This window comes from Camelus bactrianus, chromosome 14 (assembly GCF_048773025.1).
Source record: "Camelus bactrianus isolate YW-2024 breed Bactrian camel chromosome 14, ASM4877302v1, whole genome shotgun sequence".
Taxonomy (NCBI): Eukaryota; Metazoa; Chordata; class Mammalia; order Artiodactyla; family Camelidae; genus Camelus; species Camelus bactrianus.
The window spans coordinates 67,755,431-67,770,527 of NC_133552.1; the positions used below are offsets into that span (position 1 = coordinate 67,755,431).

At 42.6% G+C, this 15,097-nt stretch overlaps 1 protein-coding gene across 3 annotated transcripts in view; it reads left to right on the forward strand.

Annotated features, from left to right (window-relative positions):
* Positions 1–9,551, forward strand: part of TNFSF13B (TNF superfamily member 13b) — a 48,193-nt gene extending 38,642 nt beyond the window's left edge. For all 3 annotated transcript variants that reach the window (XM_045514768.2, XM_074378521.1, XM_010952345.3), the window contains 3 exons: positions 4,602–4,714; positions 4,802–4,952; positions 7,900–9,551. In XM_045514768.2, the coding sequence (XP_045370724.1) occupies positions 4,602–4,714; positions 4,802–4,952; positions 7,900–8,012 (377 nt within the window). In that variant the 3' untranslated portion in view covers positions 8,013–9,551. The remainder of the gene's footprint in view (positions 1–4,601; positions 4,715–4,801; positions 4,953–7,899) is intronic.
* The last annotated feature ends 5,546 nt before the right edge of the window (positions 9,552–15,097 follow it).

Consider the following 15,097-nt stretch of genomic DNA (forward strand, 5'->3'; position numbering starts at 1 on the left):
TTCTGAAATGTTTACTTTTATTTTCATTTAAATGAAGGGGTTTTTTTTCCCCTCCTAATTTCCCAAGTTCTTGTAGCTAATGTTGACATTTCCTGTATTGTCTGTCTGTAGAATTTCTGTGTTAGGGGTTCTTCACCTTCAGCGAGTGGATTTTTGCTGGCTCTTTGTGAACTTGGCTGCTTCCAGGCTTTCGTGCCATTTTCTTTGCTGCTTCTCTTCACTTCTACGCTCAGCTTCAGTGTGGTCTCAGTTGCTTTTGGCGTCCATCACAGTTATTTTGGAGAACACGCATCTGTCTGTTTCTTTCATAGGACCTACAGGAGGTAAAAGAGGAGAGACGTAATTGCCACAGCCATGTTAAGAGTGGAAGTCTTTTGTTTATTCTGCTTTTTAACATCATGATTTCATAGAGGCAGTGATGAGATTGACTTTTAATCTCGCAGTAGAATTTAACACTGCATTTAAGGCTTCGTGGAGCTGGGAAGTTTATACTTTATCAAGGTACATCTATGTTTTAGCTGTTGACTAACAAAAATAAGCGTTAATACTCTTGGAATTTACTTCCAAATTCTTCAGTATCTGCTGTAAGGTGTGATGCATGCTAGCTTAGGAAATCTTTCTACAGAATAAGCATTTAGTGCATGTTCTCTTGTTATTAGCGTTTATCTGTGGGCTAACTAGCAAGCTGAAAATCTAAGTCTTAAGATGTAGACACATAACACTTACACTTACATTTATAATTACTTTAGCTTTGAATTAGTCTTTTAGCATATTTTCTTAGATTTAAAGTTCATTCAGCAGCACATACTGATTGAGTACATACTAGATTTGGAACTGAACCGAACTTGGGCCTCCTCGTCCTATGTGCAGTGAAGCCAATCTACTGACACCAGGTTGTGAAGAAGGAAAGTACAGTGTTTATTACAAGGCGAAGCAAGGAGAATGGGCAGCTTGTGCTCAAAAGACTTGAACTCCAGGATGACTTTCGGGAAGGGTTTTTAAGGGCAGTGTGAGGGAGAGGGTCTCAAGGTGAGTGATCAGTTTGTGCACTCTCTCTGATTGGTTGGTGGTGAGATAATAGGGTGCTGTGTCAGCAGTCGACATCATCAACTTTTGGTTTCCAGTGGTCTAGGGCTACGTGCTGGTGGTCAGCACACAGTCGACTTTCTTCACCTGGTGGGGCTTTTGGTATCTGCAGAACAGCTTGGGAATGTGCACCAGACTTACCTTCACCTTTGAAACTGAACTGGAAGCCCTTGTGACTAATTGACTGTTTAACTTACGGCTGCTCTCCTGCCTGACTGTCCTTTCTGTGTTTCTGCATTCTCTGCTTTCCCAAACATTAACTGGCAGGGCCTGTTCTTTGTTCCAGACGGAGGGCTTAGGAAGTCATGGTGTGTTTCCATAACCGCTTTTCCTAGTCGACAATAAGCAGGGACACAGAGGGGTCTGTCACTGGGAAGGCCCCTACGTGCACCTGCTCAGGTTCCTGTGCTAGGCTCTACTCTTGGCATTTGGGTTTACAGCTCTGACTACAGCTTAGTCATTTCCTTGGCCTAATGGAGTATAATCTGTGTGTGTGTGTGTGTGCACGCGCGTGTGTGTATACAGGGGTGGCAGGGGAGAAACCCAGACAGTACATAAAAACAAGCCAACGTGTACTCTCTCTCTTTAATATATTTCCAGCAAGATAGGATGAAATGCCAAAAGCAAATATCAAGAGAAAATAAGAATATCATCGTAATATTTGGTTTTCTCTCTATCCTGACAATACGGCCATGGAATTTGGTACAAACTGGCTCACTAATTTTATAGATAAGCATGGTGTCCAGAAGTAGGGGCTCAATTTAAGGTATTGCAAATTTCTTTTTTTTTTTTAGTCAGTAAATATCTCTGATTGGAATATAAAGAAGCAGTTTTAGAAATATGTGTTTTGCTTCCATTCAGGAATACCTATTGTCTCTATGATGCGGGTGTTTCATTTCCCGGAGTTTCAGTAAACAGGTAGTAAATGCCTTCAGAATACAGCGGAATGTTCATGACTAATTGCATAGTACGCCACCATCCTGAAGTATTTTATGTTTAAAGTTGAGTTAATTCATTTAATAAATATTTGCTGCATCTGCTGTGGGCCAGTCATCCTTTTTAGCCCTGGGGAAATAGGAGGGAACCAAACATAAACCATCCCCGGACTCAGAGAAGTTAGCATCTAAAATGTGTAGGGCTGGAAGGGCGAAAAAAGCCCTCTGTGGTCAGAACATCAAATAAGTGTCTTTCCTACCGTGAAAACAGTCGCCTTCGGTCATCAGCTTGCCTCTGACAGCAACCACAGCCATGGTATTAATTCCTCCTCGTATTTCCAGACTCTACATTAAAAAATGCTTTGGGCACATGATCTTATTTAAGCAGAATTTAAAACTATGTTATTATCATCTTTTTTGCTGAAATGATGTTATATCAAAACAGGTGATGGCGCTGGAGGTTTTCCATTTCAGGAAAAGGTTTCTCTGAGACTCCCTGGGGAAGAGCGCACAGCTGGGAGCGCTCACTCCGCCTGGGAGCACAGGAGAGGAGTGGGGGAGGTCTGTGGGGTTCGCTCGCCCTCCCTTCTCCCCGTGCACGCCTGCCCCCAGACCCTCGCGCTCCCCTCCCTCCCTCTGTGAGACGTGAGCCTTGCCGGCTGCCTTAAGGACTTGCTTTATTTTAAGTTGAATTCACAGTGTAATCGTCTTTGGTCACCTCTGGCTCTTCAGGCCTCAGAAATATTCAGAAAATCTGTGGTTCTTGTTTTATAGGCTTCCCTTGGGAATCCTGTTTGGTTAAAGGTCAAGTAGAATGGTTTGGCCCTGGGGGCACCATTGGAGTTGGCCCTTACACTGAACTGTTGTATTTGTGAACCTGAAACCGTTGCTGCCTCCATCCTCCGGGGCCTCCTTGGGAGAACCCGCAGGGCGAGATTTCCTTTACAGCCAATCGGGGACAAGGTGTTCTTTTCCTGAGCTTCTGGCGTATCATCCTGTACACCCTGAATTTTAGTACTGATTTTGTTTCTCTTCTAGTTATGACCAAGGTGAAGTCTGGGGACACGTGTGGCCCAGCACTGCCAATTACATAGGAGTATTTTTAATATGATTTTAGACTATTCTCTTGTTACATTACCATTTCCCTAATTGCATCACTTATTTTTATACCATTTTACTTATAACCCCAATTTCCCAGTCTCTAGCCTGAGGGTCCACTGTTTACGCCAGTCTTTACACAACGTGATGGTGACAAATCCGGTGACCTTAGCCTGTGAGTTCATGGGAAGTTTGGCTTACTTTCTCGGTAGGTGTTCTGGCTTTGCCATTTGAGCCCCTTTTGCTGCCTGTTTCTTTGGCCACTGTCTTCTCTCTGCCTCTTTGAGTACAGTGGCTCCCCCGTCACTCCCCAAGTGAAGTCTGAGGGCTGCTGGAGGAGAATTGGTGTATTGAGCAGAAGCCACTTCAGCTTGAATATTTCAGACAGCTCTCATAAAGGGCCCTGACCGTGTCCCAGTAAAGATCAGGTCTTACTAAGTTTTCTCTCTCTCTGTAAGTTCTGTTCAGTTGCCTTGTTGGAGAGGGCGCTGGCTATCTCCTGGTACTCTTTGCTAAAGTCTCCACAAAAAACTCCCTCGTCTCTGGGAACTAGAGCGGAGCCACATTTACCGCCCTAAAATGTATCTCTTTGGTGTGAGGATCTAATTTAGGCTGATTATTTTTAATTATTATTTTTAAGAAGACTCAGGAAGTTTTTCTTGTTACCTCCCTCCTTAACTGACTAAAAGAGTTTAGATAGAGGGCTTGGTCCTGGAACAGAGCCATCACCAGAGACATCTGCAGAGAATATGGGCTAAGGGTGGTGGGGGAAGCTCAGGCAGGGCCTAGGATCAGAGTCCCCACCCTGGGTCCCGCTGACTCTGGTGGCCTAGCAAACATTTGTTTACCACACTTTTGCTTTTCCATCTCTTGGTGAATTGCCTTCCTCCCCTTTGAAGTCCCAAGCCGCCACTCGTAACATCCTTTTTTTGTCTTTAGCTGAAAATGGTATTCAAGCTGAGGGCTTTGGCACAGAGCTCAGTGTTCCTGGGGCTCTCCCATGTACACCTGTTGTTAAACTTTTGTTTGATTTTCTCCTATTGATCTGCCTCATATCATTTTAATTCTTAGACCAGCCAGAAGAACCTGAAGGGTAGAGGAAAATTTCTTCCTCCCCAACAGAATCAAAGAAGACCCCCCAAAATCTCTGTTGGTCTGTTATTCAGAGACATTTTGTCCATTTTTTGCTCCAGACTTTCCCATCCAGACCAGCCTTTATTATGAAAGTTGCTGAATACAGAAGAACTAGAAAACCCCGACATTTCACATGAAGTGTTTGCTTTCAAGTTCCCGTATCTGATACTTGCCTGGAAAAGTATGTCACTGAGGCTGAGAAACCACTGGAGGACTGTGATTTCTCTGTTTCCTCTTTGTTTTTAAAGATGAAATTCTCTAAGTTTCAGACTTAGTTTAGCAACTAAGTGGAGGTCAAAACTGCTTTTCTCAGTGTTTTTACCTTATAAATCATTCTCTTCATTGTAGGAGCTTACACATTTGTTCCATGGCTTCTCAGCTTTAAGAGAGGAAGAGCCCTTGAAGAAAAAGAAAATAAAATATTGGTCAAAGAAACAGGTTACTTCTTCATATATGGTCAGGTAGGTCCAACCCTAATGCTGTTGTCATTTTCCAACACCTCCCATTTTGTGCTCACTTCTGACAAAGTTCTTTGGTTTGCTTCCCAGGTTTTATACACCGATAACACCTTTGCCATGGGACACCTAATACAGAGGAAAAAAGTCCACGTCTTTGGGGACGAATTGAGTCTGGTGACTTTGTTCCGATGTATTCAAAACATGCCTGAAACACTACCCAATAATTCCTGTTATTCAGCTGGTAAATAATAATTTTGTATAAATAGAAAGACATTCCTCAAAATACTGTGTGGTTTGTATTATCTTGAATCATAAGCTAGTCTGTGTCACTGAGACTGAGGAAATCAGCACTAACAGGTTTACCATTTTCAAAAACATTTGGAATGGCAGGAACTTCACAGCAGTCAGCACCGAGAAGGATCCTCACCTGTGTCGTCTTCTGTAATAACAGCAACGATAGAATGATAAGAGAGTGATCACTGCATGCCAGCCACTTTGCCTGTGCCCCTTCATGTAATCCTCCCTGTTGAAGTGGGGTGGGATCTGAGACACAGAGAGGCAGCAAACACTGTCTGAGGCTGCAAAGCTACTAAGCTCCAGAACTGGGTTTAAGACAGCAGGTCTGACCCGATTGGAAGCCATAGTGTCTCTTCTTTATTTACAACAGAAGAGATGCCTTTGGCCAGTTTGAGGGTCAGGGCAAGTGGCACAATGGCTTCTCTCACCTTCCTGCAGGTGAAGTCTGGTGTGGATGGACACCAGATGGGCGATCGTGGGGAGTGGAGTGTGGGAGTCCGCCTGTGTCTCAGCTCAGGGCCCAAGGGATGGAGAGAAGGGGAAAGATAAGCTCTCTCGATCTCAGGTCTGTTTGGGCGGTAACTGTCAATCATTTTGTTTTGGAGGTAATTCCAGATTAATCAAGGCCAGTATATGGGGGGGAAAACCTTGCATTAAACACATTTTTTTCTCTCTGGTAATTTTTGATAAATCCATTCAGGACCCCAAGGAAGGTCTTCAGTTAGTGTGAATGACAGTGTGAAACACAGGTTTGGAGGGTAGGGTGGCTGTGCAATTTGAAGGACTGTGTTTCAAAGGCATTTACTGACAATTGCACAATGAATCTGTTAAAAAAAAAAAAAAAAGGAAGGAAAATAGTTCACAATAAAGGAGACGATTGTCATCCTGGACCCACAGCAATAAATAGCTTTGATGGGGTGAGGAGGAAGTGTGTTAAGTTGAAATTCCCTAATTTTCATAGAGAGGTTTCCCTGTGGCCAGTGGTGACCAGTATTTGGGTGTTGCTAAGTATTTGTAATCAGTGTGGCCACTCCAATCTGTTATTTGTCTATAATTAATACTTGGAGCTTTACAACAAAGTCTTTTTCAGATTTTCTTATCATCTGAGCATCTCACATTTACTTGGCCAGAGTTCCTAAGTACCTGACTTTTTAAGAGTAATTAACTTGACTACTTCAAGATAGTTCTCAATGCTGATAGCTTAGTATGTTTTACGAAAACTGTTCTTTAGGAAATTTAAGTTTTCAGTTTTCATCTGTTCTAGGGCGAATTTGTTTGAAACCATTAAACACCACACATTGGTGTATAAGTGTATAAAGTGCTTTCGTAATAATCTGAAAAAAATTAAAATGGTCCATTTAAGGAGCTCAGCATAACACTAAGGAACCTCTTTTGTACACAGAGCTGAATCTTCATTATTTCATTAGCAAGTTTAGTATGTTTATTGTAGGAAAAGTTAGAGCCGTTTGTTATAATCTGGGAGAATTGAAAGAGCCAGAAACTCAGTGTTGAAATCTGAAATGGAACCTACTTTTAAAAGTGGTTGGTTTGCACCTTTATTTTGAGAGTTACTATTACTTGATGTTCTGTGATATATAGCCTTTGTCAAATACTAGATTATCTTCAGTCTCTATGATAATTGACTAATCTAGTCAACAAATAAATTCAGTCTTTTTTTTCCTACTTAGCATAGTCATCAAATGCTTTGCCAATCCTAGAAAGTGTACACTTTACCCTTAATAATATCTAAACCTGTGTTCTTTTGTTTGTTGTCTGTCTTAGTCCATTACAAAAAACAAGATCTTTAGAGACAGAATCTTTGTTCATTCCAACCACTGCCCCGTGCGTGCCTCCGAAGGGGTCTGGTGCATCTTACATGTTCAGTAAATAAATACCCTCTGGCTGCTGCTGGAGGAAACCCATGTGTGTTGGGTTTGACAGCGGAATAGAGGTTAACACATAAGTGTTCATATAAACCACAGCATATTAATGAAACAGTACAACTACTTTTTAAAAATTGTGTTGAAATTATTGACAATTAGATGCTATTTTGTTTGCCAGTGTCTTTGTTTTATTCTCTGCCCCTCCTCCTCTTTCTTTTTCTTCCTATTTTTCTCTTAAAATGGGGTCAGGTTGACTTGATATACTGAGTGTAGTTCTTGTGTTTTGTATTCCTGAGTCACAGGGTACATTATTGTGAAATAGGCACATGCAGATTTATTGGTCCGTTTTGAGAAGCTAATGAACTTTGTTGCTTTTGATTATAAAGACAAGCATGGTCATTTAAGAAAACAATATAGAAGGCTATAAAAAGGAAGCCAAATGACTCCTAACCCCATAGTCTGACTCTTATGTTAACAGATGTGCTTTGTTAATAATGTGTTCTTTAACTTTTTAATAATTTACACATTTTATATGCACATTTAAAAGTATTTAGGACTATGCAGTTCATAAGTGTCTGTGTATTTTTTTTATTTTTATTGAACATTATTATAAACGGTATCCTTTGTCAATAAAATGAAGCAAAACCATTTTAGCTGCATACTAGTCCACCATAGGTGATGATTTACTGAACTTTTTTTCCTCTTAAAGTTAGATATTTGGTTCCTGTTTAGAGTCTCCATTTTAGAAACAGCAGGTGATAAATCCATTTGTATCTGTTGTAACTCTGTGTGCTCTTCCTTTTTTTTAAACTTTTTTGGTATTTTTTTGTTTTTAGACGAGTAGAATTATAACTGGTTTCCAAGTCCACGGGTGTAATTTGAAGTGTGAATGCCTCTGTTAACATTTTTTTTCCAAAAGAAGAGAGTTTACTCTGATGTTCCTGCCCCTCCCCCGGGTCTGTGCTGTGGTACCGCTGCTTCAAGTCCTTGTGAATTGCTCTTTTCCAGGCATTGCCAAGCTGGAGGAAGGGGACGAACTCCAACTGGCGATACCGCGCGAAGATGCTAAAATCTCGCGGGAGGGAGACGGCACGTTTTTCGGTGCGCTGAAACTTCTGTGACCTACGGAAACCTTGTCTGTGGCTGCTTGCCCCCCTTGCTCTGCACCTCTACAGAGAAAACTCTTAACTGGAAATGCCAAAAGGAGAAAAAAAAAAAAAGTGGTTATTACCATACCCTCTTCTGTGAGCTGTTTGTTTTGGTTTTCTGAAACTAGACCCAAACAGGAAATTTAACAGACATCCGCAGCCATCGGGTGTCATGTGAATTACAAGAAATAGAGCCCATTTAAGGAAAAATAGAATTAGAACGACTCCCCCCCCCCCCCCAATGCCATGTTGAACAACTTAGTCATAGCTTCTGGGCTCATAGGAAGCACAGATTCAAAGGGGCCATGATCGCATCTTCTAAACGCTATTCCACTGCTTGTTGAGGAAAAGCACCACGCCTGTAGGACATGAAGACATGGGGGGGGGGGGGAATCCCGGGATTCTCTGTTTTTATGTTAAACACCAATTCTCCTTTTTTCAGTTAATACCGAGAAAAACCAAAAAGAAAAAAGTATATAGAAATCTCGCACTCCATACATGAAAAAGTAACAGTTTACATGTAAATATCATATTAAACAGTTGGACTCAAAATAGGATCTAGGTACCATGTAAGTCTTTTAGGTTTATTTCAAGTTTGCAATTTTTAGCTCTAATATTATATATTCCTTGATGGAACACTCCCAGACATTTTTCACAGGAGGGAAATAATTCTCTCATGTGTCTACATTCATGTCTTTTTTTTTTTTCTAGCTAATTTCAGTTACTTCAGAAACTTTTAATGTAGGGTGATTCCACTTCATGCATATAAGCATTTATTGGAAAAAATAACAATTGTTATAATTGTTCTTACGTAAAAATCAAATCTGCAATAGAAGTTAATAAATACATTTGTAATAATGTAATTTCCTTTTGTTGCCTCTCCTGTTTTAAACTGCTGCTATAATAGTTCACATAGCACGGCCTCTAAAAAATACTCCTATTATTAGCTTTACAGGAGTTGGAGTTTAGTTAAAGTTCTTGGCATCCTGAGTATGTTCTATACCATGTGCTTGTTATAAAAATTACTCCGTCAGAAGACATCATCCTAACCTTCATTTTATGAAGACTCGTGTTTGAGAATCCTCTAACACTTACCCTTTATGGCACCGATTGCCCTTGCGCACCTCTTTTTTGTGTCTCATCAGTCTCAAGAGTTTATTTCATTAAACAGTTGACTTTGCTAGTTTAAATAGCAGGTGGGAGAGCAGACCTGGTCTGCTCCAGCTTTCCCCAGGTCACAGTGAAATATTTTAAAGGGACTATTTTCAAAACCAAGAGAATTATTTGTATTTTGCATCTCAGATTACACTTTCTTAATCATTCTGATTTCTGTGATACTGGCTTTTGGGTTAAAGTCAAGTCCATTCTTCAGTTTATTTTGTTTTACAATATTATAATAAATAAAGGAGTGGTAGGTGGGGTCGGAGTTTCAGTACTAGAAGGAAGTTAGAGATTTTCTTCTGGTTGCTGCTAACAGATTGCCAAATAAAAATGTCAGTGCCTTTTGCCTCAGTTTTGGATTGAGTTTGTCTTACACCACTCATCTCTTGGCTTCTCTCCATAACACTAAATGCCATCTTAAAAATGAGGTTCATGAACTGTAAAACATCATGGGGTAGTATGTGTTAGGGTCTGGCAAAGCATTTGAAGTCAAATATTTTACATATTTCAAAAAGGACTTGTTCATATCAACACTAGGTATATAGTTATGGATTAACTATTTCTTCGAGCAGAGGCTAAAAAAAGATACTGCAACGTTGTAACAGGTTTGCACTCTAAACTCTTGTCGTTGACAGCCTGCGAATCCTTTTCAAATGACTTCACATATTTTTGTCAGCAGATGTGGAGTTCAGCACCTAAAATATTCTTAAATCTTACTTTACTTTCGGTTTCAAACCAACGTTAAAATGGAACTCTTAATCCTCGTATGTGAAACTGCGAGGAAAATCAGGCTTTGGTGGAGTGACAGTGTGTGCAGACAACAGGAAGCAGAGTAAAGATGAGGTAAACACAGGCGTGGGAGGCGGGAGGGTGGGTCTCACCACAGCAGGAGTCGCCCAAGTTCCCACTTCTCTATCTTTCCTTCCATTCATTTTAGCAGAAAAAGATGTTATCCTGGGATTTCCTACAACAAAACGTTTCTAAGGCGTAAGGATATGCACTCAGTTCAGATCCACTGCCCCTGGAGGAAGTCCCCGGGCTCTAGGTCACCGTGCAGAGGAAGTCCTCCCTGTGTGGTTTGCTACAGGTGCAGCGACTTATGGGTGGAAGGACATAATACGTCCTGTTGTCATGCAGATTCTGGATCAGAAAACACGCCTCCCAAGAGCCCCACCCCCACCCCCAAGGAGACCCGTGCAGCCCCCTGACTTTTTTGTTTGGGTCCCATCTTGCTTTACAATTTTTTAGTTGGTTTCTAATATAAAAATCTAGACTCATCACGTGAGACAGGACACGTAAACCTCTTTCGAAAATACAGATCTCTTATTTTACATCTGGAGGACGAGGTATGATGGCCACCCAATGCTACTGCAGATCCTAAGGGTATGGCTTGGTCACGTGTTTTTACAAAGTTGACCCCCTCCTGAGGTCACCCACCACGTTGCAGCACAGGACGTCACCGAAGCCTGTCACTCTCCTCCCCGACTTTACGTAATCGCCATTCTGACTTCCAGCCTCAAGGAAGAGCTTTAGCATCTGAACTTTATACAGATGGCACGGGACAGGATGTAATCTGCACGATACATGAGCTCACCGCTTTGTGACGTTCTTCCCCACTGGGTCCTGCAGCAGTAGTCAGTCCTTACTCAGTTTGTAACTGTGTCACAGCACATTTGTCCCTTTTACTCCTGAATGACCTTTGGGCTGCCTCCGGCTTGGGACCATCATAAAGCATGTTCCTGTGAATCTTCTCTGAAAACATTTTGGGGAACCTATGCACCTTCTGTTGGCTCTACACCTAGAAGTGGAATTGGTAGGACCCAGACTCTGCATGTATCCAGTTTTAGTTAATTCGTCCAATAAGATTTCTGCCTGATAAACAATTTGCAGAAAATCGAACAGGGCGGGGCTGTGCGAGGCCACCACTGAGGGGCTGACTTTTGTCGGCGCTCTGCAGCCAGGCACCTAGCTCTGCTTTTCTGCAGAACACAGGACTCTCTTTGTCCCCTGTTACCTGTCTGGCCTGTCCTGGGTCCCGGGGATTAGCGAGTTTACCCCAGGTTGTCTGTAGGCTCATTACTCTTCTAAACTGAGTTTGTCAGTGTGTATAAATCTGATTACGTCGTACAGATTCATCATGGAGAAAGGGGTCCAAGACCTCGAGGCTTCTGTCAGAGCAGCTGCTCTTTCCCGGTTCCTCTTTCCCTGAGGGTGAGGTGAGGGTGCCGCAGGCTGGCGTGGGGCAGTCAGCAACCCCAGGCACCGGTCGGCCCCGCTCAGCCGCGCCCAGGCCATCACGGAGTGAATGTGATTTTCTTTTGAGCTCCATTAGGGGGCGTCTTTGAGCTCCTCCTCACCTCCCCATCGCCAAGTGGAGGAAATCGTTTGTTATTTAAAAAATAATGAAACAACGTTCAAGATCAATTAACAAAGATTAAAATAAAAGCATGGAGGTGTGTTAACAACCCAGCGTGAGTATCCATTTGTTGCTTATGTAGATTTAGTTTACAGTCAGGCTAGCGTGGCCCTCACCAGTATACAAAATGATATATTTAGAGTATGCAGTCCTTTTCCTGCACACTTAATTGTGTGCGTGCGAAAAGATTTTAGGCATTTTTGTTTTTGTTTTTTCTTGTGTTTTGAGGCCCTACTGTATTTAACACTAATCACAGAGTTGGGAACTTGTGGGGTGAGTGGCCCTGTGTGATGAAACATTTGATGTGGTGTTATGATATTGAACTATCAATTTAGATCACCCTATGACTAATTAATTTGTCATTTGAAAGGACTAAACAAATAAGATCAACAGTACAAAAACTAAGATCTAGCTGGTTTGCAGAAGTGCAAGTGGATTCATTTTCTGGGTCTTACTTTTTCCATCTGTACAAAAGTTGCAATGACTTTTTTCAAAAATGAATGGGCAAACTCAAAATCCATCTCAGACTATTTAGAGGAAAACACTGGTTATATCATTACCTTTAGGTTTGTACTTATAATGGGTAGAATATAATTCATGAGAATTTTTTGACTAAAACTAACTTTATTGTATATATTACATATTATATATATTGTATATATATATTACATATTGTGTATATATACAACTTTGATAAAAGCTAATAGCAGGCCAAGCATTCATCTGCTTAGGGGCTGATTATGAAGTGGTGAAATTCCATGAGGACCAGAGTCATGAACGTGGTCCCTGAGTGCAGATCTGGTGTCATGTCACGGCCCTGACCCCACGCTGGTGATCAGAAACCAAAAACAGAAGATTGAGATGTTAACCGTCATCACTGGAGATCAGATGATGCTGACGGAGAGACAAGTAAAAGACAGTTACGGGGGAAGAGGGGAAATTCTTCACCTTCGAGGTCACAGCCTTGTCTAGCTGTGAATGTTTTGGATATTTTGACTTTTCATTTTAGAATAATATCAGGCTTATAAAAACAGTGCAAGGAAACCTCTTATACCCTCCACTTTTATTCTCCAAATATTAGCATCTCACAGTGCGAGGATGAAAATCAGTACAGGGCTATTTTTTTTTAATTGAAGTGTATCAGTTACAATGTGTCAGCTTCTTGTGTGCTCCAGTCATGCATATGCACACATATAGTCATTTTCATATTCTTTTTCATTAAAGGTTGTTATAAGATATAGAACACGGTTCCCTGTGCTGTACAGAAGAAACTTTTTTCTTACATCTATTTTTATATATAGTGGCTAATATTTGTAAATCTCAAACTCCCAAATTTATCCCTCCCACCCGCTTCAGGACAGTACTTTTGATACAACCCTGTCTTAGATGTGAATAATAATCACCCCCTCCCTTAAACCCACTGTAGCCAAATACACACACACACACACACACACACACACACACACACGATGCAGCTGGAAGAAGCATTTGAAGATGCACCTGGTTGGGGGGGAATGCCCCGTGACACAAGAGGCCTTGTTTCCCTTTAATGTTCTGCAGTTGCATCTTAAACTCGTCATCATTTTTGAACAAGGGAGGCTGCATTTTCATTTTGCACCAGGTCCCGCAAATTAGGAAGCGGTCCTGCTGGAGTATGTTGGAGAAGGGGCAGAGGAGGATAGTTAAGGGCGCATCTCTAGGGCCGAAGCCCTAGTTCAGCTGCTTGCTTGTGTTGTAACTTGAGGAACAAAGTAATAGTCCCGCTAAGCGTGTGGCGCTGCTGTGAGAATAAAATGAACAAGTAAAGGCAGCTGGCACACAGGTGTTGCGTGCTTTTGCTTAGAGACACCCCCCCCCCCGATCCTCACGCACACATGAGAAGAGGGATTTGAACCAGGAGTCAAAACAAGGAAAGAGACATGCACTGTTTGGTTTTATTTTAGCAAAAGACCTGAAAGCTGAATTGGCAGGAACTTGCGGAAATCTGGTTTTGTTGTATGCTTTAAGGTATCTTGAATAGACCAGAAAAAGAACTGGAAACAGAGAGGAGGCCGCCCTCTGGGCCTGGGCACATGGCCCCTGCCCTTCCTCAGGTCCCCTGGGCCACCTCCCTCTGCCCAGCAGCTCAGGTGGACAAGGACACTCGTGGCTCTGACTGCATCCTGCCCTGGCGGCGAAGCGTTTCCCAGATGTAGGGGACAGGTGGGGCAAGAGCCTCCCTGCAGGAGCAGAAGGTCGCCCTAAGTTTAACCTGATGCAGTGAAAGGAACCAGAATTCAGGAGATCAGATGGCGAGGCAAGAAATCAGAATAAGGGGGAGTTGATGAGAAAGAAAATGCCCATGGGAAGGAGTCTTTCCAGGGCCCGGGGACGTCCACCTGGGACCAGCCTGCAGGTGAGCTGGGGACAAGGACGGGAGAGGACAGTGGAGGTGGGGTCTGCCCACATCCCTCAGGATCGCCCCACAGAGCCTCCCTGTAACTGCTGAGAAACGATCGACCCTCTTAACAGGTCCTGTCAGGGAGGGAGCACGTGGCTGGGGGTCCCTGGTCACCCGCTGACACGTGAAGAGGACTGTGTGATTAGAGTCACTGGAAATGAAAAAAGCCACTTTAAAATTCTGTATTTCAGATAAGTCTATTGGCTATTTGAGTCCCTTGGAAGTTAAAGAAAATGGATCGTTTTTTCTTAAGTGTCAACCTCAGGGCTGCCAGATTAGAGTCTGAGCATCACAGCGAAAATGAGCAAGACCCTTCTGCAGAGGAACCCCCCCCCCCCGCAAGCTCGGAAGGGTGTCACCGTCCAGCCTCCGAGGGGACACCTCCGGAGAAGACAGTTAAGCTTGCGTTGGTGTTGAAATCCGCATCTCTGGTGGGGAACCAGGATGCTGTCTGCGCTTCCGGAGATCCGTCCAGGAGAGGAAATGCAGCCGTTAGCAGGCGTTCCTTTAAACCCACATCATCTGAGTGGATGCATCACCAGGTGGTGACGTCCAGCCACTCGCAAGAATTTGGAAAGCAGCAGTGATTTTCATTTTTGAAACTGAACACGCATCAGAGTTCTAGCTGTCGCCTGTGTCTCATCTCAGGGATGGATGGTCCCCTTGGGCCTCAGCAGGGGGAAGCTTGCTCTGCGCAGGTGGGAAAAGAGCCCCTGCGTCGCCCACTGTCACCTGAGAGGGAGAAATGTGGACGGTATCAAGTAAGGAAGGGTCAAGAATCTAGAAATGTCTAAACCAGAGAAAAAAATGAAAAAGAAAGCCCCCCCAAGGCAAAAAAAAAAAAAAAAAGAATGTGGAAGGACATGAGGGAGCGGGGCAGGGAGGGAAGGGAGGACCATTTTCAATATTTACAGGTATAACACACTTGAGGGTAAAAGTAGCATCGATGGGTAGAACTTACAGAATTTTTTCTTTTCTAAACAACTTTATCAAGGTACAAATTACATGCTATAAAAGTTACCCATTTAAAGTGTAAAATAT